General features: G+C 39.3%; 1 protein-coding gene across 3 annotated transcripts in view; it reads left to right on the top strand.

Annotated features, from left to right (window-relative positions):
• The window catches only part of vav2 (vav guanine nucleotide exchange factor 2), a 193663-nt gene that overhangs the window by 143297 nt on the left and 24541 nt on the right, over positions 1-25825 (top strand). For all 3 annotated transcript variants that reach the window (XM_085359664.1, XM_085359663.1, XM_085359665.1), the window contains exons 4-8: positions 1005-1073; positions 9257-9362; positions 11556-11654; positions 14273-14341; positions 16005-16105. In XM_085359664.1, coding sequence (XP_085215790.1) covers positions 1005-1073; positions 9257-9362; positions 11556-11654; positions 14273-14341; positions 16005-16105 — 444 coding nt within the window. The remainder of the gene's footprint in view (positions 1-1004; positions 1074-9256; positions 9363-11555; positions 11655-14272; positions 14342-16004; positions 16106-25825) is intronic.

The raw sequence follows: 25825 nt of genomic DNA, 5'->3' as shown, positions 1-25825 counted from the left end.
AACCATGCTTTACTTTTCTAAAAGCTGTTATCATTGTATTAAAATAATAATAATAATTGTAGTATTTGTGTAAGCTGTAAAACAACGTGAGTGTTATGGATTTGGAGACTTACATAAGGTTTACTGTTTGTCCTAGGGTATAGAGTGTGTGTAGTAATAATACACAAACTGTTTCTCTGCCATTTGTGTTTTGATGATTAGCACTGATCATGACCTCAGTGACTTTAATGGGTTTCAGTTGTGCACAGCATTAAGCTAATAGGCTATAATCTGCAGCAGTCACAATCTGCTCTTGGTAAAAAAGGATATTTAACAGCGTTGGTCGTTTGAGATCTACACTGATCATGCATTTGAGAGTAAAGTTGGCAGAAAGCTTGGAGATAAAGATATGCTGTTTATTGATTTAGTTGATTAATCTTCCACTTCTATGCTCTGCTACTCCTTTGGAGGATTGTTTGTTGACAGTGTTTGCAGGAAAGGGAAATTTCAGCATAGGATCAGTTGATTCGTGTAAGCAGTGAAGGTTGCATTCAGGTTGGTCATTTTTTGTATTTCATAGTCAGTCCCTTACATTGCCCCTGAGGGTCCTTGACAAGCTGTCCAAAAACCCTGTGAGAGGATATATGAGCCACCTGCCTAGCCATCTGAAGAAAAAATAGTGTATTCCTTCCTGAATTCCTGAGAAGGTTGGCTGGTGGAAGATGGCAGATTTTTTTTCTTTTTTTATCAGCCAGTAGCAGTATGTTGATGTGTTTTGACAATGTTGTTTGTGACTGATGGGGTCCTCTGTTGAATAGATTCTGCCCCTGTGCTGTTGAAATGATGGAGCAAAGAGTGGCAACCTGACAGATGTAACATGACGTTTCTGACTAGTTATTTTTCTACCTGGAACACTGAGCTGTTGCAGTGATAAAGCATTTTGTACTCTGTCTCACTCTCTGTTTTTTGTTTGTTTGTTTGTTTGTTTTTGTGTGTCTGCATATGTGTGTGTGCGTGTGTGCCAGACCTTTTCCATCGGAGGATACTGCTGAGAATGAGGATGATGTGTACCGGAGCCTGGAGGAGTTGGCAGAGTAAGTCTTCTTTTCACCACAAACTGTTTTTCATCACCTAGGGGGACTTTGTGTTATTTCTCCGAAGACTTTTCCTAACCCTAAATGTACCCATGAACACCATATATCCTAGCAAACGCTAACTCAGTCGAGGGTGTCCTACATAAAGAGTAGGACATGGACAACCAGGGGGAAATGTAGACTGAAATGGAGTTCTGTAATTTAGATTTTTGTGGCAAAGATTAACACAAAAGACTGATGCACTTAAATGTTGACCCTTTTTAATTGCTAATCATTGATTATAAAGTTGGATGTGGGAGGTGAAATGTTTCGCACTTATGAAATGGCCACAGTGCCAAAGGTTTTACCCTGGGCCCACAAGTTTTGCATATTTATATGCACATTCAAGGTTCAAGGTTCTTTATTTGTCACATGCATAGTTATACAAGTATAACACACAGTGAAATGTAGCCTGACACGCTCCTCGACATGTGCCAAAAAATTGGGGGGGGGGGTGTAGAGGAAGAACATTATATATATATATATATATATATATATATATATATATATATATATATACACGTTGGGTGAATGTGCAGTAGTAGCAGCAAGCAGGTGAATTCTGTACATTAATATGAATAGACATCTGACTATTTTACAGGATTATATATATTTGTATAGCGATGCCAGGTTCTTTAAAAATTTTTAGGCATTGTTTCAAAATATTCAGATTTATAAAGTTATAAAGTTTTTTCATTATAATTTTATGTTGCAACAGATAAGTAATATACAAACAACAGCTTTTTCTGCATCTACTAAAGTATGAGTGATATACAGCATATGGTTGTTTTTCATTTGTTCTTTACCCCCATTTTTATGTATAGTTTTACATTGTTTTTTCTAATCTGAATAGGCTCACCACCGGTTATATTAAAAAAAAAAGGATCTGACTATGTAACAGTTCTCTACCTGTCGGTTGTGACGCACCTCGCGAAGTTTAAAAGTGAACTGTGATTGTCACTTCTGCCAATTTCCTCTAACTGCTTAATTACACACGCATAGAGCCTTCTGTCACTCTTCCTGTTGCCACAGTAACACCAACATCACTCCAGGTTTAGCTGCCTCTATACCTCCTTCAGTAACGGGTTGCCTGGTTTGGTGCATATTAGGTGGGTTGGTGGGTTTTTCTGTCTGTGAAAGATGCGCTCAGAGTTGGCAGCGATGACAGCAGCCGCTTGACTCGGATTAATGGAAAATAATTAGTTAAAGGCTTTGAGAATGGTGTCATTTATCACAGATAGATAGGAGGGAGGAGAGCGAGTTATAGAAAGGCGAGCATGCGAGCTATAGATATATGCCCGCTGAATACATAATCATCCTTTAGCATCTTCTCATGCACCAGAAGAGCAGGGCTAGCCAAAAAGGCTAGTAATGGATTTAATTCCAGATATGAAGCCCTGAAAACTTGGAACATGGGCTTTTACCATAGAACATAAACTAAAGGGAAAAAAAAGAAAAGAAAAAGAGCATAGTGAGAGGCTGCTTTCCTTTTTTTGTTTTCCATTTATTTAGAGAAGGGGTTTTCAAGTAGTGAGACACAGAGGGAGAGCCAAGGTGCACAGATATGGCGTGAGGTGAAAAGGACAGCGTGGATGCAGGCTTTCTAAAAATAACACAGTGTGCTCGCAGATTGGCACACAAATTGTACTCCTTATCTAGTACAGAGCAAAGAACAATGGCAGAGATAAAAGAAAAAAAAAAGAAAAAAGAAAAAGTTGGATTACAAATGACAGCCAACAAAGTGCAACAGCTTGCAGCAGGAAAAGAGACCATTATGCATGGCAGCAGCTATTTCTAACACCTAACATTATCATTAGGATCCCTGCAAATCTAATTGCAAATCAATAATTGGGTATGATTTTTGTGAACAGTAAATTTTATATATCAATAAACATTTATTTAAATAGAAAACAGCAGGAAAAACTCCGTCAGACTGTCTGAACTGTTATATTGAGCCTGTCTTTTTTCAGTTTATCCACTTTGTGGGCTTGCCTCCCTCCAATCTCTGTATTCATGGTGTGTAGCGTGAGCGAGGTTGGTGCGTTTCTCTCTGCACATTCTTCTTTATAAACTTCAATTCTGTGTGTGGGAGGACAACTTATAAATCATGTTTGGAGCCTACCTAAGAACTCCTGAGGTTAATCAGGATACCGCATGATTTTTAACCAGAGAATTTGAAAACTTGTGGAGTAATGCCATGAAACCCATGAAACAATTTTTTTTGTGTGTGTATAATAAAAAAAAAATTCAATCTTATTCAATGCTCCCTGTGTTTACCGTGGTTCTAAATACACCTGAAAAATGACAGTGGTGTGCACTGTCCAGGTTGCTGAAATTACTGCTGAAAGATGCGCTGGTTTTAGTCAGCGTGTACCTCAGTAGCAACAATAGCCCAGCACAGCAAACAGTCACAGGCGTTCCATTATGACACTTATCGACTGCACTAGTGTCTTGCCTCTAACCTCCAAAATGTCCTTTCTCCACTGATGGGTTTTAGCCTCTGTAACCATGGCAGCAGGTTGAGTTAATCTTTTCTTTTTCCTGAAATGGTCAGTGGTGTTGTAACACTTTGCTCTTTGTGTAACCTGTAGGTCCAGAGGGCTGGGTCTTATTAAATTAATCATGCTGCTCTCTAGTGCAGCTGCTCTTGACCTTTTCCACTGAACATCTATGCATTTAGTTTCACCAATGGACACAAGCATAATTGATTCATCATCATGTCCTTCACTTAATACAGTTGGACACAGTAGCACATAAGCCACGCTAGCAATAACCCTGCTCTCAGAGGCTTATTAATTAGTCTGAAATATTGATGCGCACGTAATTTACGACGGGTGCGTGACTGAACTGCGAGAGTGAGAGAGAGGACAGCGATAATCCTCCCGCAGTAATAATTTTTATGGATGTAAAACTATTCTGTGCAACAAGCATCCCAGTGGAGGAAAATAGTGCAATGGCAGGACATATGGTGTCATAAAAACAACAGCATGTAGGAAATAATACTGCAATATTGTCACCAAAAATATTAAGTGTGGAAAAGAAAAGCTGTGTGGGAAAAGTAAAACAGAAATAATACAGCAAACAATAGAAATCAATAGAACTGCATCATTAAGTTTGGTGGGTGCTAACCGCGTTTGACCGATGTCTGTAAAAATGGATTTTGACTTGAGTTTTAAAAACTGACATTATGTCGGCTGAGATGAAACGGCTGCTCTGGCCGCTCATGTGGGAATGAAATCAACCTTTTATGACTTGGTGAAGTTCAGCGATTGTGTTTAATGTTTTTTTCCTAATTCACAATTGTCAAAGCTTTTGCAGGTGATAGAGTCTCTCCTGAACGCAGTGAGCATGAAAAAGAGCTCGTGTCTGCTTGGCTGAAGTTGTTTTTACTCATGAATTGCAGACGTCGTCACGTCACAGCGGTCAAGTTACCCTTTTTTTTTACACATAACACACAAGGAGAGAGAGAGCTCACATCAGGCACATTATCACCCCCGCAAATACTGCTTGATGGGCGCTGCTGGAGTAGAGTGAGGCGGCAAGACATGTGATGCCCACTTCTCGATTACCTGAAAATTGCATGTGTCATTTTAGGCATGTGACGGTTTGTCGCAAGAAGATTTCCATAATTACAATATTATGGCGGAAGAATGTCAAATGATACTTTAAGCAGTCATTATGGGCTAACCCAGAAATGTTCAGTGCAAATGAATGGAATGGAGATTCCCTGATAGGTGCACTTATGGTTTATTTGTATATGATGATTTGGCATTCTGCTGGACTGTATCTGTTTCCACAAGTATACTGTATGACTCAGATAGAGGTCAGCCTTCATCCTAATTGAGGTCTCACAGGTTAATATGTTAAACTTTGTGCCTCTCCCCTCTGGCCTTCTCAAGTCAAGTCCTCACATCGTTTAGCTGAGAGTTCTTCCCATCTGGAATGACTCCATCCTGGAATTGACAAACCATGAAATCAGGGTGGATCGGGCACAGTCGCCAAGGGACTCTTGCTCTGCGAAAGGAACACATAGATTTCCATTCCGAAGCATGCACTGTCACAAACCTTTTGTGTCACTCTTTTGCATTTTATTTTGCTCCATTAATCCCTCAGGCAGGTTGACATGAAAAGTCAATAACATGAAGTGAGCTCAGTTAAGGTTTGTTTTTTTTTCTTTCTTTTTCTTAATGCAAGGTATTAAGTAGCATCATGCCTCTAAATGACTGGTATTACATAGTAATAGTATTTATCATCTTTTAATCTTTACAATCAAGGAGAGAAACTGTGCTATTAATGATGTCATATGCATTGCTGCCTTTTTGGAAATAGTACAGTATTGATTCCTCTAAGGTTATCAGAATCTGTGCCCGAGGGTGTTGATATCAGGTGCTTTCCCAGTTTTTTCCATCAAACTAATGTTTTATATATAGCCAAGATTTCTTTCTATACATTTCCAAAGTATATTAGTGTCCCCATGATGCAGTATTTTATGCAGTGTAGTGAAACCTTCCCTGCTCATGTGCACATTATCAAAATGCGGTGAATGTACTACAGCGAGGCACATTTGTGGCCCTAAACCTTAAGGAAAGCTCCAGGTTCCATTTATAGTACCTTGCCCCAATATCTTTGCTCTCCTCTGTGGTATATGTGCCAATCCCACAGGGTTTTTTTTCCCACATCCCAGTGAGCTAAACTACTGCCCCATTTATTCTGATTTTGAACTGCACAAATGCAGTTTAGTAGCTACAGTGTGGAGGGTCAGAGCTGGAGCAGAATATTGAAGCAGTAACAAAGAAAAACAACTTTTGAAATTTAAATAAAAATACACAAAGCAGCCAAGCCTTCAGAGACATGTGCTCAGTAGCTCAGATATGATGAGTCACATTCTACTACCCCCATGTTAACTCTATGTCATTGAAGGCCGGAAGCACATTACAGCAGGCCAATTGCATGCAAGCACACTAGACAGCCTTTAGCCTGTCACTGTGTAATCAGAGAGAAAATCACACCCAATTTGTTAGTCCTTAGGTCCTCTACTTCCATTCCTTAATCATTCACTGTGATGGTTACACATGTGCACATGCACATAAATGCAATTTTTATTAGTATAAAGAAATAAGCTGTATAATTCTCATGTGACTTACTAAACTGGATAGAAAGATCTTACTGTTTTCTTGCTCTCTCCCTTTCTAACAGTGTGTGTACACACACACATACCCACAGTGTATACACACACAGATTTGATTGACTACACATACTATGTTGAACAGCCACATCATTAAAACCATCTGCTGGGTGGGTATATTGCTTATATTGGACCAGAACAGCACAGACGGTCCCACCTGGACGTTTGCAGCCAATGCTTCACGTCTTGCGTCTTGTCAGGCAGGACCTCTGTGGCTCAGGATTGTACCCCCCAGTCCTCTCAATTGCATTAAGATTTGCAGAGATTGGAGGCTGGATCAATGCCTTGGGCTGTTTCGTTGTGTTCCTCAAGCAGTTCTGAGGAGGTATTTGTGGTGTCCTGTGCTAGTAAAACCTTTATAGCAGCATCCTCCCCCAGGGGATGTGCTTGTTCTTGAACAATGTCAGTGGGTGGTGCATTTCAAAAGGAAAATACATACAAATTCCAGGACCCAAAATTTCCCAGCAGAAAAATGCTCAGCAGTGTGGTAATGATTGCTATTTACTTTACTTGTTACTTGCTTTAACATTAATGATATGACAACGGTTGTAAAACACCTCCTTTCCAATGTTGTCTCAATGCTATTTTGCAACAATCTGTTATAATCAACAAGGAAAATATCATAATGAATATTGGTTGTCTAAATGCAAGCAAGATAAAATATTGTATATCTGTTGGCATATAAGTAAAACACATATTAGTAAAACTTGGCATGATGTTTTGAATATGGATCGAAATAAGAAATAGGAAAAGTTTGGCTTTCATAATCAGTTACGCATCTGGTTCATCAGTATAATGCAGTAATTACTCATTAATCATTAATAAGAACATGCATACATTTTGAACTTGCTTGCTAAAAAAGATCAGTGACAAACTGAATAACTAAGAGAGATGAAGAAGCTAACAGATGTTAACAAATGTTCCAGTGAGCCAAGCTTTCTCTAATAGATAAAAACGAACTAGATATTACAAACTTCCTATTCGATCTCTTAACAGGCAACATTCATGTCACTGCACTAAACCTCCCTCATATAAAGCTCTGTCTGAGGAATTAAACAAAAAAATATGTGAATTACCTGCTTTCCAAAGAGCCTTTCTGTCATGGTGCTCATCTGTGTCTGCGGAGAGTGCTGTAGTCTCAAAGTTCAGAGAGGAGATACTGAAGGGACAGCATCAGGTGGCCATTGTCCTCCCACGCAGCCTTCTCAGTATTCAACATGAGACACTTTTACTTAATGAAGAAAGATGGAGCGCAGTGCTGATAGTGAACCAAGTCACCTCAATTAAAACTTCAAACGCACCTGAGCACCAGCATTACGGTAAAGCTGCATATTTGATTGAGGGCATTTCTCTCACTTCGCTTTTTTTTCCCTCCCCTGACAGCAGTGAAAGCAGGGATGCCACTGCCTTGATGGCACGTGTAGAAGGTCACATCACAGTGGATGGAATCCACCAACCTACAAACAAGATTTCTTTTTTTTTTTTTTTTTTTTTTTGTAGACCTGTGCTACAAAATCTTGTTTTCAAATATGCATGAATTAATAAATCTTATGAAAGCTCAACAAAATAACCAATTTCAGTGATCTTAAAGGGGAATTAGGATTTTGTGGTCTGGATCTGGTTGTTTTGGTATAACGGCAGCTGGGTTATGGCCCCCATTAGCCAGACTGCAGTGAGGTTTGTGCTTCAAGAATGCACAAACAGGCAGGTTTATGTGCTAGGGATCACATGCACATCCACTTGGAGGATGCAGCATTCATCCAAGAAGAGCAAACCCTCTTCTTTCTTGTTCTCACTCAGAGAGGTCAGAGTACAAAACAGCATCCCCTGAGCTGGTGTTCTGCTCAAGGACATTCAAAAAGAGCGGATGCTCGCTGAGCCTCAACCTTAGGCGTCCTTTTCCCGAAGATTTCAGGGCAGCGAATGTTGGGAACTATAACAAAAGATGGAGGTGGATGGTACATTTGTGTGTCTTGGTTGTCAACCCTCACAGAAACTGGAGTTCAGCACAGAGCGTGGAAGCAATTAAGATCATTTTTTTTCCTTTAGTGACTAAATTTGCATCCCTTTTGGGAGTCAGACCACCATTAAAGTTAATAACACAGACATATTTTTAGATGCATATGATATTTCCCATGTTCACCATGAATAAATGTCCATATATTTGTTTAGAAATCACGATCAAAGCACCCTTCAGAACCAAGTACAGTAATTAACAGCTTATTCATCATGCTCTAAACTAATTATAAAAGAAAGGGCTTCATCACTGAAGTTGGCTGAATCTATGGCAACTTATTGTAATACAAGAACATTACGCTCCCTGTGTCTGAATACAGCCTAGGTAAATGGAATTTTGTTTAAACAAGCGAGCAAGTTCAAACAGTTGCCCTCTGTTATTTAGCAGGCAACTCTCTTTATTTATTTACAGTATTTAATCATTTATTTCCCTTTTGCGACTTAAAGCTCCCTTCTTATTAACTGCATCGAGATGGGCCCTTTGCCAAAGTGTTTTCCTGCTGTGGGATCCCTGCCGCCTCAATAAGTTTCCCAAACAATAATTGCTTATACGGAGCAGGGGGAGACACAGTTTTGGCTCACAGAGCATGAGAATCTTTCCCAGGAGATCCTCCTCTCCACAGTAACTGTCGGTGCTCTGCTGGTTGCTTGCCTAATTAAAGGTCAGTGAGCTAGCTGGGTGCCAAAACAACATAAATACATTAAAGAGAGATGCCACTTCATAACTTATTGGAGCTTTGTGAACACCAGGTTCTGTGTTCCCTTGCCTAGATCACTAGTATCCTTCAGGCAGGGCTTGTTAAGGATAACAAGCTAGTTCACCTGGTCTGTGCACTCAAAGAAGTTTGACGTGGAGGTGTGAGAAAAGACCGTTTATCATTTGGTTTTGAAGGTTGGCGGTTAGATGGACTTGTTCATCTAAAGTGCATGTGTTTTCCCCCAGTGAACATGACTTGGGTGAGGATGACATCTATGACTGTGTGCCATGCGAGGATGATGGGGACGACATCTATGAGGACATCATTAAAGTGGAAGTACGACAACCCATGGTGAGAACTCCTGTTTGATCATTAAGGACTTGTTTTCTTTTCACAATTACTGATTGCGTTTTTTTGTTGTTGTTTTTTAATATACTGTACAAATGTGCTACGTGACGGACTATGACTAAATCACTGCAACTCTCCCCACTCTTTGGAAGAATTTTATTTTGCATGATTTCATTTTACCATAACGAATTGCATTACAGGAATGCAATGAACTAATAGTGCCAGAGGAAACACCCCCACTCACTTTTAACTAGCTTTAGATTATTTCTGTGGTCGGCCTTGTCATTGTCGTACGGTATCTGCATGACATCGTGTCTCTAAACTCAACTGTAGCAGATGTCTCTTTCATAATCAGTGACAAATCTTTACTTCTGACTTGCTCTGCTTTTCTCATGCTGCAGATCAGATACATGCAGGTGAGTGCCACTGTGCTTGTGACTCACAACACCCTGTCAGCAAATTCCCTCCACCACCTTATTTAAAACCAACTCCTAGCATCCCAAGAGAAAGATCTGCCAATTAAGTTACTGACCGTTGGACCGATGGTGAACGATACCCCATCTGGTTCAGTCTGACTCAGAGCTAGTGACTTCAGCTCTGTGACTGCAGTGCTGACTTCAGCTAGCATCGCCAGCTGCCACACTAAAGCAAATAAACAATATGCTGCTGGCTTTGAACCCTACTTCTCGGATTGGTTGATCCTGTGCTGGCCTAAGGCCTGGACTTGTATTTTTGCATTGTTAGTGCCAGTTTTCGTATTACCAGCACTGGTTATCAACAGCCAGATCTACTCCAGATGGCTTAGCTATTAATTCCTCAGGGTGCTCATAATCATACTACAACATAAAAAAGGAAAATCTATGGAAACAAAGCCTATGTGTGTGGGTGTGTTTCGCCATGATCAACAGGGTTTCTCACTTACAGTATACTGTTCTTTCAACAAAGCATGCACATACATACACATCTGAAGATGGAGACATCAGGCCCTCTGTAGAAGTTTGACTCTTTTTCACATCTTAACCTGGCTCCATCACAGCATGCCTGCTTGCATTGTTTTGCCTTGACAACGTTGGATTCATGTACATTTCTTTACACATGTCTTCTTAAACCAGCTAACCCACACATACAGTGACGCTCAAACGCTCATTATTTTGCATCCTTCTGTCATAGCCAGTGTCATCACCATCTCTAGCCATGGCACCAGCTATGCTAAATATTTAGAAATTTATCTTTGACATAATCAGATACATTAAAAAAAATCATTCCCAGAAGGATGATTCTGTTCATCTGGATGTATAGCTTTCAGTGGGAGAAACGTTTCATCACGCATCCAGTCTCAGCTGACTGCAGGTTTCCCCAACCCTATGAACAATAGTTACATAACCACTGTTTGTAAAGTTGAGGAAACCTGTGGGGAAAACTCTGTTCAGCTGCCTGCAGTTGAACAGAATCACTTCTCTGGATTATCGAGCATGTATCAAAACATGTCTAATTTTACATTTATTTCTGCTTGTTTTAACAGAAAAACAACAATAATTGGGGGTTAGATTTTTTTTTTGGGGGGGGGGGGGGTAGATTTGTTCCTACTGTCTCAGCTTTTAAAAAATTTCTTAAATGTGAAAAAAATCATAGGCTACATAAAAAAAAGATGTTGATGATGAAGGGTGGATCATCCTGGCAAAGGAAAGCACAGCTGACTATAAGTTGTGTAAACTGTCAGATGAAGTCTAAATTCATTTTGTCAGTATTTCATTGTGTTTGCAGAGTAAAGGAGTTTACATGCAAATTGACTAAAAGTGACTGTATTGGAAGACTGCACTGCATTATCTCTTGCTGATAACGCAAGTCGACGGCCTTGATGGATTACACGACACAAACACTTTGTCATAAGTCTGCTTTTCATACAGTTGGGAATTCATAAAAACAACAGTCAGCTCTTATAGCAGTAGTGTTATACAAAAATTTCTAAAAAAAAAATTTCAAGTACAGGTTGAAATAAAGTGTTGCAGAATTTGATGGAAACATCAAAGCATTGTGTGGTCCTTTAAATTGCAAACTAGTGATGCTGACCCTGTTATTTTAGCCTTTAATGTATTCTTAGTAACATATAAAAAAATAATCACTGAAACAATTAGCAGTATATAACTGTTCAAGGTGATCGTCGTCACTGATTATTTTATCTGATTCTCACTGCAGAAAATGGGTATGACAGAAGATGACAAGAGAAACTGCTGCTTAGTGGAGATTCAGGAAACTGAAGCAAAGTACTACAAGACTTTAGAGGACATTGAGAAGGTGAGTTTACAAATACAGCTCTATTTGAGTTTCTGATAAGCGTGCATTTTCCCTTTGGCACAACCATGCAATGCTTGAATTTTCCTTTGTCACTTCTTTGTTGGTGGTTCAGACCTTTGGGCCAGGTCACAGCATGGAAATGTCATATATATTTGAACACAAGTGTCATGGACGTAGATCAATATGATTATTATTATCTCAGCTTTCAAGGATGACGCTGATCCCTAAGCCTTTAAGTACACATCACATATGAGAGAACATACTCTATGTGTGTCGGGGAAAAATAAATATTTCTGAAATAATTAATCATAAAATTTGTTTATATGCATGCTTCTCCACCCACCTTAAAGGTGTTTTATTCTTTGTGTGTTGAAGTTTATCACAGGTGATTGTTCTTACTCCACACAGTATTTGTATGAAAGAGAACGATCATCTCTGGCAAAGAGAAGGGAGCAGCGTTGGATTATATTTATTCACAAGGCTCTGCTGCAAAGATTGCCCGCTCTGTGATTACATTTAAACACAGTAATTATATCAGGTCATTGTAACATTAGCTGTGACTTATTCACATCAAGCTTAGAAAAACTGATTAATACTTTGCTGCCTACAAAGGGAATATACTACAATAAAAGTGACGCTATTCATTTGTATTAATTTTAGTTTTTATTTTACTTTTATTTTATTCACTTATTCCACTAGAACATTTTAAAAGGTTATATTTATTTTTCTGCTCCTACCCTTGCACATTATTTTCTTATTGTCTGTAGTGCTGTGCAACAGTCACTTTCATTTCTTTATATTTTCTTTGCAGGTAGCCAGACTATTTTTTCTATTTTTTTCTATTTTGTTTCTTTTGTGTGTGTGTGTGTGTTTTTTTTGTTTTTTTTTTACTGGTCTTCAGCAACAGGTCTTGAGGTTTTTCTGCAAGTGTTTCTTCTTTGGACAGTGGCTGTCTTTTTTTTTTTTTTTTTTTTGTCTTTTTCAGTGACGTTTTTAGTACAGTCCTTTTAGCTGACTGACGTTCAAAATAATTTGAATAGTTATTTAAGTCACTTAAACGACTAAAGCAAAAAATAGTTCAGGCATTAAAAAGACACCTAACTCGAGAACCACTGCTGTCTGCACATAGCAGACAACTTGGCAAAAAAATGGTTTAAAATGATATCTTTAGACATTTTGTTAATAGTAATCTAGAAAAACTAGTAAACAATATTAAAAAAGAACCACATTAAAATAAAATAAAAATAAATGAAACTTAATAAAACCTAAATAACAAAAGAATGCCAGGAGGCCTAACTGAGAAAGAAACATTTTTAAATGCTTTAAATGTCTTGCAAGAAGCCCTGAGAACATCCTAAAGACTAAAAGAATTACAAGAAAGCTTTTCTAAGAGAGTTCTGTCTGTCTTGAATTATAAATTTGGCCATACCAAATACTGACTGTCAAGTTCAGCAGAATTGTACAAACCTTGTTTTTCCCCTATGTTCTATATTTCTGTTTATGTTTGTGTGTTTCAATAAATCACTACGCCTATTTTGGATTTTCCTAATGAAAAATAAAAAAGTGGATTCAAGACTTTTTCACATTACTGTATAATGTGTCTTTGTGGTACGTGTCTGTCTGTCTGACTAATTACAATAATAATAATAATATTTAGCAGATGTAACACAGAAAGCTAGAAACAGCCGTGACTCTCTCCCTGCTGACACGGTTTCTTTAATTGAGTTAGCATATTTAAAACATTCACTTTTCACGCTACATTCACGTAATTGTAGCACAATTGGTCACAATTCATTTTAGCTTATTAGGGAATGACACTGAAACATTCTCACAGTTATCCAGGACTAAAGTCTCGGTGTGTCTTCTGAATATGAGCCGTGAAGTTTGCGAAGCACAGGACACACAACATTTTACAAAGTATGATTACCGTTTACCGAGAAAATCAAAAACAAACATTCTGTGCTCAAAGACTCAGACCCTCACACCCTGACGCGTACGTTTGAGCTTTCACGGTGTAGTAATAAACCATCGCTGAGATCGGCGCTGGTATCGCATCAGTTTCCGCGTTGACAGATTTCATTCACGATTTCATGGAGCGCCACAAATCATCCGCTCCGCTAATTTCATTAAACTAAATGTGCATCCTGTGTTTCCCACACCAGACCAGCACAAGTCTAAATTAGAATAAATAACCTTCTTATGATCAGAGGACTCGTTAAGCTTAATTGAGTTGGGGTTAATAAACCCAGTTATCTTTGCGTTGCTTCTTAGTTGATCTATTTGTTATCATTATGATGATGAAATGTGACAACCATAAAGCAGCGTTAGAGAAATAAAAAGCATATTTTTTTCCTCTCTAAGCATAAGTGGGCTTCGTAAACAACAGCTGTATGTATTTATTGCACACTTAGGCCTCAAAAGGATTTTTTACAACACAGCCTGATATTTTTGTGGGTCATTTTCACAGATCTGTGAACTGTTCACACATGACATGAGAGAAAATGCCAGTTATACTGTTTGTTTGTAAAAGGGAAATCTGTGGCTATTCAAAAAAACCAACAAAAAAACCCCATAAAATCACCAATTTTTTTTTTTTTTTTTTTCTTCCTTTCCTCAAGAATTACATGATCCCACTGAGGCAAGTCTTGAGTCCACAGGACATGGAGGCAATCTTTGTAAACCTGGAGGTGAGTAACCACTCTACGAGACAACATAATGCCAGTGCGGCACACCTGGATGCATTTCACACCAAGCGAATAACTCGATATGTGTATGGATGGCTGAAAGAATGATGGGATCTATTGTTTATATTTTCTGTATATTAAGGGTGCAAAGCTGTGAAAATTCATGCTTTGCTTCGGGCTGAGTGTGTTGTCATTGCTCAGTGTTTTCGTCACGGCCAGAGTAGAAAACAGTCAACATTCCTGCTGAGAAAATATGCCTCATTGGTGTATAAATGTACACCAATGTAAATGTAAATACCACCACGCACTCTGGACCACATGTGGTACAGAGTTGCATTAAATTATGTTAATGAGTCACACTGTTTTGCTGACCTGTAACACACAAAGCAGCTGTAGTTTATTTGAGTCTCTCCTATAATGAGTATTTATAGTTTAATTTGGCCCTGAACTGTAAATACTCATTGTGTTTGTTTTAATGTGTGTCACAGTATTGCCCAGCTTCTCCCAGGTTTATGCATTATGTCTGAGAGCTGCAGACTGCTTATGGAGATTTGAAAGTGGTGATAAAGTAGCAGGGATTCATACTTGCTTGTTCACGAGAAATGTCGAATAATCTTGGGTTATAAAATATGTTAAATAACTGTAATATTCAATAAATGTTTAGCCACCTTTGTGAAAAAGGTCTATACTGCTGATCTCCTCTGTTCTCTTTTTCTGGGACATAGAAGCCACATAGACGCACAGCTTTCTGGCAATTAGGCAACATAACCTAAATAGCAAAGATGATCACATTCAGAAGGAGTGTGTTCTCAGTCTCTCCTAAAAATACAACTTCTCAACTATATCTTCACTTAGCAATCTGAACTAATTAGAGTTTAATAGAGAGGGCAACAATGTGTACTAAATGTTTCAAGATGAGTTCTTGTATCAGTTAATTAAACTTTATTTGTACCTTTCATCCTGGTTGCACTTTGAAGTGCTTCACATAGGACCAAATAGCTGAAAATCAGACAGAGCATTAATGCAAATATCTAATTAGCCACTCAGATGGCAGCAACCCAGCACAGTAAGGCATGTAGACACGGTCAAGACCTGCCGAAGTTTAAGTAGAGCACCAAGGGCTGAAAGGTGATTTAATGGACTTTCAATGTGGTATGGCTATTAGCTGCTGGACTGGTTGGTCTTGGTATTTTAGACACTGCTTATTTGGTGGGCTTTTTTCCACACACAACCATCTCTAGGGTTTACAGAGAATATTCTGAAAAAGAGAAAATATCCAGTGAGCAGCAGTTGCCTGTGAGAAAGCGCCTTGTTCATACCAGAGGTCAGAAGAGAATGTCCAGGCTGCTTCAAGCTGAGCAAGGCAACAGTAACTCAAATAGCCACTCGTAATAACCAATGAATGCTGAGGAGCACCTCCGAATACAATGAACCTTGAAAAAAGATCAGTTACTGTAATAAAGCTACAATTTGCACAGCCTCACTACATTTTCTATAGTACAAGACTGGAAAAGTTGTCCGGTCTGATGAGTCTCAATTTCAGCTACAACATTTGGATTGTAGGATCATAAACAACGTGAAACCATGGATCCGTCCAGCCTTGTGTCAATATTTCATGCTGGGGGTGATGATGAAATTCTACTTTTTATTGTTATTTTTCCTTTAGGATGTGATCAAAGTCCACTTTGCTCTCTTGCGAGCCATTGAAATGAACATGGTCAGTGGAGGAAGCGGCCTGGGGAAGATCTTTCTCGACTTCAAAGAAAGGTTGGTATCCGGACATTGCTGTGTTGTGTTTGTTCATAGACGTCCTGTGCTTTTCTGTGTTCTGTGCATGGGGTGTTAAAATCCACTTATAGTTTAGAAGCTGTGGCATTTTCTTCCTTTACTTTCAAATTTAGGAAGCAGCATCACGTTGAGGATCCACGGATCAGTGGATTGAAGGGATTAGTGTTCAAGGAAGAAGTCGATTAAAATGAACCGGTTTAATGAAAAAGCTGAGAGAGCATGTACACCATAGTTGTCCATCAGAGTGTATACTCAAAGCATTGCATTAGCTTGTCCAAATTATATTCCTTTATATTAGTCTTTCCACTTATTCCACCACCATCTATCTATTTTACCCACGTATTAGCTGTTCTGTGATTTCTACTGTCAGGTGCTCAGGATATATATTCACATTTAAAAACAACAGAGCTGAAAACTGCCTAAACATTTAACAAATATCTTAATAAATGAATATCTGATTGAAGCAAATCATAAACAAATTCCCAAGGGCAGTAAAAATAATTTTCTCTGTTTCTGAAAATAGGTCTCAGTCAGTATTCAGAGCTGTTGCCAAATATCTCATTGTTTCACTTGGTTTAATAAATAATGTTTTACAAATTAATACGGAAATGACTTGATGAGAAGGTGTTTCCAGCAGTGTGGAGATTATGAAACCCAGTGAACAGTTAAAGCTGGGGGTTATTGGCAAACTGGATTTTCTCTCAGATGATCTCAATCTCGCCCAGCTGTGGAGCAACGTGTGGATAATTTGCATCCCTGAGGGGAGCAATGATCCCCGCTAAGGCGACTGCTTCATAGCTAATGGTAATGATGATAGCTTCTGGTCTCATTTATGATTCCATACAGTGCTATGGATGTGGCGCTCTTGCGAATAACACAGCCATTACGGCGTGAAAGCGAGTCACACAATGCACCGCATGTGTTACCTGTCCCTGCGTCCATAAGTACATTTTCTATTCCTCTGCACAGTGATAGCACAGATACTTTTCCCTCCTCTCTGATGCTTTTAACCGAAAACATTCACAGCACTTCTCTGGGTGACATCAGTTTGCATAGGTAATAGGCTTTTTTCGGGCCTCTTCTTTAAGCCTTAAGAGACCATGTAACATAAAATCGGTTTGACATAAGGGACTGTATTTCTGTTAAATGACAGAGACAGGCACATACTGTCTCCCTCAGCCTCATACATGCAACCACAGTCTTACTGTTTCTCCATCCTCATTAAGCTCATCTTACTCCCTGGTCTGATTCAGCAATGGTTGGAAAACTTAATCTGGCCATAGGTCACTAAAGGACAAGGGGAGGTTGTCACGTGATCAGACGTCTGTTTTAAAAGTACAGGAAGGGAAGTCTCATTGGAAACATCTGTAGTTACACCAATTGTATTGTTTACTGAGGAAATGTGGTTTAAGCTTCTTGTTTTTATATATACCTATATATATATATATATATATATATATCCATATATATATATATATATATATATATATATATATATATATATATATATATATATATATATATATATATATACATTTATTTTTTTTCCATCTGTATCAATACTGGATAATATACTATATAATAATATACAGGAAGAAGAAGAATCTTGTCCTACCCATTAAAGTGCCTGTAACACTGGTCACTGTAAGATGATAAGTCTCACAGTCAGAATTACAGTTTATTGTAAAAGTGTTGGATGGAACATTGGACAGGCGAGTCAATTTATTTCACACAAGACTGGGAAGAAATCAACCTGTCTGTACGCGCTATGCTGTATGATGGACAATGTTGTGTTGAAGCAAAGAGCTCCATGACACTAAAATCAAATGTTGCTCTACACTAAGATTTCCACTCTTTTGAACAAACAGAATGGCATTAAAGGGGCACATACAATGCTGTAAAAATTAAATTTAGTTCAATGTTATTTAAACTGGATCACTATATAAACACATTTTATTTATATAAAACCAAGTCAAAGCGAAGGACCTTATTTTGTAGGGTAAAGACCCTGCAATAATACAGCGAAAACCCCAACAATTAGACGAACCCTTTTGAGCAAGCACTTGGCAACGGTGGGAAGCAAAAACTCCCTTTTAACCAGAAGAAACCTCTGGCAGAACCAGGCTTAGGGAGAGGCACCCTTTTGCCAAGATAGGTTGGAGATGTATTTGCCCCCTTGCTGATTTCTTTTTTAAATTTGTTTGTATGTAACAAATTTAACTAATTTAAGTGAACAAGGAAAAAAATATCTAAATCTACCTGGCCCTTTGTGAAAAAGTAATGTCGTCTTGTTACATCTGGCATAAACCTAACACAGCATTTCATAAAAACAACATCGTGTCAACGTGGTGGTGGTGGTGGTGTGATGGCAGGCGGCTGCTTTGCTGCTTCAGGACTTGGATGACTTGTGAAGCTGATGGAACCAGGAATTCTGTCTCTACCAGAAAATTCTTAAGGAGAGGCTTTCAGTTCAAGAGCATTTGGGTTATGCAGCTGGACAATGATCTGAAACATCCCAGCAAGTCCATGTCTAAATGTCTAAAAAAAACCCTCAAAAACAACCAATTATTATTTCCCTATGTGAAAAAGTAAACCTTTGGGATAGATTTTTTCCCCTTGATACATAAGATCATCATTTTAAAACTGCATTTTCTATTTACTCAGGTTTAAAAAAGAAACCAGACAGGGGACAAATGCCTATTCACAGCACTATACAATCTGCATGTTGTTTGGTAAATGGTTTTTAAACTTCTGCTTCTGCTTCGCTCCATTTATATACAGATTTCCTAATTACATACGATTCATTGCTATTTACCATTACCAACATTTGTCACAAAAGAGATGCTGGGTTATTTTAAGACCATTCATTTGATTTGAGGAACCTTTACGTCAGAAGCCTTGACTTTCTCACTATGATTGACATGTAGACCGTCCTCATTATGAGCCACAGTGGTGTCTTGTCTCGCCATGGCGATAGACAACAGTGACCAGGGGATTTTTATTCACACAGCAACGCTCTCTTCATTCATCTTGGCAATTTTCTAAGGACCTGGCTTTGCATAATAAATTTGGTTATCTATGCTTGTAAGTCCCTGTGACCTTTACAACAATGTGCTTGTATCGTTTTTTTGCCTCACGTTGGTGCCAAAGATGAAAAGCTTTTTTTTTTGTATTGGTCTGAATGCCATGCTGAAAATGTCACTGGTTTATATGCTCAATTCTTAAACAGTCAGAACCAGGCAGAATGGAAAAGTACACTCAGAGGAAGCTCTATAAACTAAATGGGCATCTAAGTGCCCTCTTGTTGATGCACTCATTTGCAACATTCCCCAACTCATTTCCGGAGTAATCTGACTCCCTGATATCCATGCAGTGCCTAATCATGGCCATGCTATGAGGCTCTTTAGTGGAGGTCTTTGCTCTGTGTTCTCCTCCATTTGCTGTGTGCTGGATATGTTGAGTAGAGGTGAGAGGGTCCCAATGCCATGTGTCAGAGAATATTAGCTAGTTCCACAGCCTGTCACTTCTGCTTTGCTGGGAGGTTTCCTCACTTGCCTGACTCGCCTCGCAGGGCTCCACAAGGGTGGGGGGTGAAGGCTCAGAGCACATCTACTCAAAATTGCATTTCCTGTGAGATAACATGCACGATGGCGTCAGAAGAGGCCAGCACAGCAGGGCAATATCACCGGCACTTAAAAGAATAAAAACATGAAGTTTCTTCCTGCACTTGCAAACTCCTGTTTATTTATCTATCTTTTTCCTTTTCCTTGCGTGGGCTACTGCATCCTGCAGGTATGCTAATGGCATAGCGGGAAACTTACCAAACGATCATTTAATGAATAGAAATATCGTTATTTGTCAGTGGAAGGTAACTATTCACACTGCAGACTTTGTGGTTGACCACTGGGATGATTTCTTCTTCTTGTTTCCCTCGCTGTAATCAGCTTTATAAAAGTTGTTGATGTTATATCTGATATCATCCCCCCCCCCCCCCCCCCCCCCCCAAAAAAAATAAATAAATAAATAAATCATAGTCCTATGTACTTCACAAGCCCAGTTAAATGGGGAGGGTAGCATCAGGCAGGGCAGCCAGCCATAAAATGTTTGCCAAATGAAGCATGCAGTTCATCAATAGTACATAAGAGGAACAGCTCAGTTTGAGCAGTTAGGAGACAAAGTTAGAGAGACAAGGCTGAGATGGTCAGACATGTACAGTGGAGGGATGGAGGGATAATGGGCAAAGGATGTTGACTATGGAGCTGCCAGGTAGGAGGAAAAGAGGAAAACTGCATAGAAGATTCATGGAGAGGGTTGGTGTGACAGAAGAGGATGCTATGGTTAGGGTGAAATGAAGGCAAATAATATGCTGTAGCAACCCCTAAAGGGAGCAACTAAAAGAAGGTGATCGGGTTTTTCCTCAAATCTGTACAGAAGGAAAACAAACAACCACAACACAGTATTCATCAGTGTGTAAACATTCAAGCACAAATTCTTGTGCTTGAATGTCGAAAACTGTTAGTAAACTGTTAGTAATGAATTGTCACCAGTTTTCAGCAATTTCTTAAGAGCCGTGGTTAAGCATTGAGCGTATTTATCACCACATCACAGACTAATTAGAGCTGGCTGGGTGAGAAGACTGCATGGATGCTTCAGTGTACTTGTGTGTCACTAGCAGTTTGGTTTCACGATCTCGGTTTAAGAAGATGACAACACTTTCAATTGGCCTCTCACAGTTTAGATAAAAAGCTTGCTATTAAAAATGTTCATGTATCCGAATTTTGTTGTATCCAAATATAGTTTTTGTGAGATTTAGTGATTGTTGGGGTGATATTTTGGTCATTGTTACGTTCCCCTGAGGGGTCTAGGCGGGGAGGGGGAAGTAACAAAAGTGACCGGGTCAGAAAAAGGAGTCAGGGAGGCAAAACAGTTAAATAAAACAGTTTTATTGAAGTAATTCAACTAAAAGAGACGGACAAGCCGTTATCACCATAAAAGAAACAAACAAAACTCAGGCGTCGGTCAGTAAGGCAAAAAGTCAAAAGGAAAGCGCAGCTCACTAGCTGGAAACACCACAAGACACTCAGCTCACTAGCTGGAAACACCACAAGACACTCAGCTCACTAGCTGGAAACACCACAAGACACTCAGCTCACTAGCTGGAAACACCACAAGACACTCAGCTCACTAGCTGGAAACACCACAAGACACTCAGCTCACTAGCTGGACCCACACAAAATGGCACTCTGGCCCAGAGCTCACCTTTCCCTGGGCTTAAATCTCCTTGATTACTGACGAGAATCAGCTGCACAAAAGGGAAAGGTGGCACCTCAGGCAGAAGAGGTAGTGTGACACGCCCACACAGGCACCTTCAGGAGGAGGCCCTGCTAGGGCCGTAACAGTCATAAAAATAGATATAGACATTTTTTTTTTCATTTATTGTATAACAGCACCCTATATTTTATTTTATATACATACAGAATGTAACTGGTTGCCTTTTCATGATACTGAACACAAACAGGCTGATGAAATATAGCAATGTAATTGTAAAATAGCAAAAATATTGTACCTCCCCATATGGAAAAGAAATAGTAAAAACTTATATGTGATTTACTCATGAAAGTGGCCACTTTCTCATTACTTTCATATATTGTTTTAGTAAGTATCCAAACCATACAAGTTTCATTATATAATTTTTCAAGGGATCTTATATCTGTCTTCACTCTTATATGCTTTTCATACAAGTTTCACACAAGACAGATACAAACTTTATAAGATTTATATATATCTTTTCCATATGGGTCATTTGACACTGTTCCTTGTTACCTGTTAAAATAAGCTTTAAAAATTGTTTGAGTTCCATAAACTTCATTAAAGCTTTGTATAATTACATTTGTACCAAAGAACGCTACACTACCCTAAAGAGCACTCAACCCTAGAAATATGAACGTGATGTGAAGCTAGGGTTTTGGAGGGCTAGTAGGTGCACTGAGATTAAACTCAAGCAACTTGGCAATGGACAGGTGGCCTAGATAAAATAAAAGTGCAGCAGAAGCAAAAGCTCGTAACTAAAATAGTCTCAATGACTTCCACACACTGAAGAATGGCCTTCTGTTAAATTGACTCACACGAGAAAATAAATCAGTCTTTCATTAATTCACTTTCATTCACTTAGTTCTTGTTATTGTTCTGAGAGAAACATAATTTGTTCATTGAATAGTTTGTTTATTAACCCTCTCAGGCTCAAATTAAACTTTTTGTTGCTAATGCACAACCAAGTCCCGCAGTGGTACTTCTGAGTAAAAAAAAACTCATAAAATATGTATGTGGGGTAATCAGGTTGTTAGTTTTTAACTGTTGCAAATCGGCAACGCCTGCCTTGAGAGGGTTAAGGCCATGGATTGAAAAATGAAAAATGAAAAAGAAGCAAGCTCTAGCCCAGGGGTCGGCAACCCTAGGCACACGTGCCTCAGCTGAACAGGTGATGGAGAAACAGGTTTACCTTTTAGGTGACATGAATGAGTTGAAGGGAAGTTCTGAACTGTTTCTGAGAGACAAATAACACCAGGATCTTTTTCTAAGTAGCTGACAGCTGGTAACTGTGCAGGGGCGGGTCTAGCAAAGTTTTGCCAGGGGGGCAGGTAGGGCATTAACAGGGAGAGGGGGGCACAAAGAAATACTTTCTCATTCTCACTTAAAATGTCTGGCTGTTATTAAATAATTATCTGAAGCTTACAACCAAAGTTTTTATCTTATGTAAAATGTATAGAAATCATACTTACAGGGAGTGCAGAATTATTAGGCAAGTTGTATTTTTGAGGAATAATTTTATTATTGAACAACAACCATGTTCTCAATGAACCCAAAAAACTCATTAATATCAAAGCTGAATGTTTTTGGAAGTAGTTTTTAGTTTGTTTTTAGTTTTAGCTATTTTAGGGGGATATCTGTGTGTGCAAGTCAAGTCAAGTCACTCCATTCTATGTTTGATCGCAATTTCTATAACTTCCGAGACCACCAACGATGATATTATTCAGCTATAAAGTGTGATGTGAACATATTTAGAACTTACCGGAATGAAAATGTCTTGAGCACACCAGCTGATATATCTGGAGACGTAACAGAACTTGATATCAGCTCGTCTCACGGCTTCTATCCAGGCTAGACGCCTTCGTTTGGTAATATCCGATACATGAGCTCCTTCATGTTGCTTCCAGGTTGGGAAAGCATAAAAAGACAATCGAAACTTATTCCCGTGCCGGTCGTAAGATCGAACATTGCAGCCGACCACACAGCAAGTACGAACCATGGCTATGCTTTCGCTCCTTACTTAGACCCCCAAAATGGCGGATCGGGCCAAAATCCTTTCCACGCCCACCCCCGTGACATCACGCTCCAAAGCCCTATAGGGTGTTGATGTCATTAGACCACACCCCTTCTCATTACAGAGTTACACATCACCTAAAATGTTTAATTGGTAGTAGGCTTTCGAGCCTATACAGCTTGGAGTAAGACAACATACATGAAGAGGATGATGTGGACAAAATACTCATTTGCCTAATAATTCTGCACTCCCTGTATACCAACAAGACAGCGTTTGTTTTCATTCAAAGGCTTTATGGCTTTAATACCTGGTGGGCCGGTCTTTAGTCAAAATGCCTGGGCTGTTTTTTTTTTTTTTTGTCCCAGTCCAGCCCTGGGCACGACACACAGTGAATTAATCTGAGAAGGTGCATCAAAAAATTAATGGCCGGGCCAGCGGTGCAAATCAGCTCGCAAAGACACATTAGTTGACGGTATCTTAGCTAACAGCCCCAACTACCAGATTCAACTTGTAATTGGCTAAAAAAAATAACTTACTTACTAACTCACCTACTGGTGAGAGGGACGTTGCTAGCTTTCCACATTCTGACACTTCAAAGCTTCAGGAGCTTTCCGCTCAGCACAGCATCAGCACCACGGAAATACACGGATACATCCGTAGACTCGAGACACAATGCATTTTTGGGACTTTCAGGTGTATGGACCAATGTTTTATTTTCTGATCAAACCAGAAAGCTTTAATGAGCAGCTGGGTTTGTCTCGCATTAACTGGCTGGGTTAATGCCAGTTAATGCAACATCGAAGCAGCTGGAATCCACAGCTGTGCGTGTTCATGGAGCTTTCATTTTCACCTGCTGGACATCACTACCTGACAAGTTTAACTGTCTTCAGAACATTGCAGAGGCCTTATTGACATATTTGGCTCTACATATCTGTGTGAGCAGATTTTCTCTCACATGAGTGTCCTCAGGTCTGAATGCTGGACACTTGGAGACCTGTGTCTCTGAGTGGGAGACCAGAGATCACATTAACATGTGTGTCAGTTTATTTTTCTTATCATTCTTGTGAGGAGACCATAAATAGCATTTGTATTTTCTGTTGTACAGTTCATTTACTGTTATGGATAAAAAGTCTTTTTTTGTTTCAAAATAGCTGATAACTATTCGCTGATAGCTGCCAACATCTGCAAACAAATATCATTCTATAAAGTGGTTCTATATAGTGTGTAACTGTTCATATAGAGCGTTATTAAATTTATTGCTAATGCAATCATATGGCACATTGACTTCTGAGGAAATTTTAGATGGCACTCGTCATTAGAAAGGTTGCCTACCCCTGCTCTAGCCTTTAGGACAGTGTAGCCACATTTGCTTGCTGCATAACTTAAAGAGCCACCATTGTTCTTCATTTTGTTCATCTTCACCAAGTTTTTTAACATTTCTTATAATTTCCATACTGAAGTTAAATCGCATCATTTCGTATGCTGCTATTACAAACTCCTTCATGTCCCATTAGGAGCTGATAGCTCACTATAAGATTTGTGACCTGGCACGTACCATTATGTCCTCACTATATCGCACAGTCTTAAAATTGATCAAGGCCACCATTAATCTCAATCACTGTGTCGTCAAAGAGGAGCCAGAGCTGAGGAGAGCTGTCTCCCAGAGTGTGGATCACATCTTAATCAGGGGCTTGTTAGCCCAGGGCCCTGTGCTTCGTACGTCGCTTACTACATCCAAGATCAAATGAAACATCCAAGACCAAAGCATCGCGCTAACTCTGAGCTCGCTATTCCAGTTCCCCGAACACACCTGTTGTTGATGATTAGTATAGCTGGATGAAGTAATGTGAGATCACTGGGTGGCCCAACAGGGGCTACGCATCGATAGTAGAAACATTGATCGGCAACCCTTTGATTGGTCGGCGAAAATGTCGAAGGAGCGCGCTCGGTATTTTTCGGCAGCAGAGCAAGAACTCTTGAGTGAGGGATTTCAGGAGTTTCAGAGTTTAATTAAAACGCAAGGGAACACTGCAAAGGCTGCAAAAGCAAGGAGAGAGGGCTGGCAGAAAGTTGCTGACAAATCAAACTCGTAAGTAATTCAATAATAACAATAATAATGGAGTGGATTTATATAGCGCTTTTCAAGGCACCCAAAGCGCTTTACAATGCCACTATTCATTCACTCTCACATTCACACACTGGTGGAGGCAGCTACGGTTGTAGCCACAGCTGCCCTGGGGCAGACTGACAGAAGCCAGGCTGCCATATTGCGCCATCGGCCCCTCTGGCCAACACCAGTAGGCGGTAGGGTAGATTTATCATATCACACCATATTATCCAATATTATATTACATTATATTATATTATAATATGTTATA

This window comes from Diplotaxodon limnothrissa, linkage group LG7 (genome assembly GCF_057381915.1).
Source record: "Diplotaxodon limnothrissa isolate DT_005_m linkage group LG7, D_limnothrissa_male_GT1.1, whole genome shotgun sequence".
In the NCBI taxonomy this organism is placed as follows: domain Eukaryota; kingdom Metazoa; phylum Chordata; class Actinopteri; order Cichliformes; family Cichlidae; genus Diplotaxodon; species Diplotaxodon limnothrissa.
This window is presented reverse-complemented; position numbering and strand designations above follow the sequence as displayed.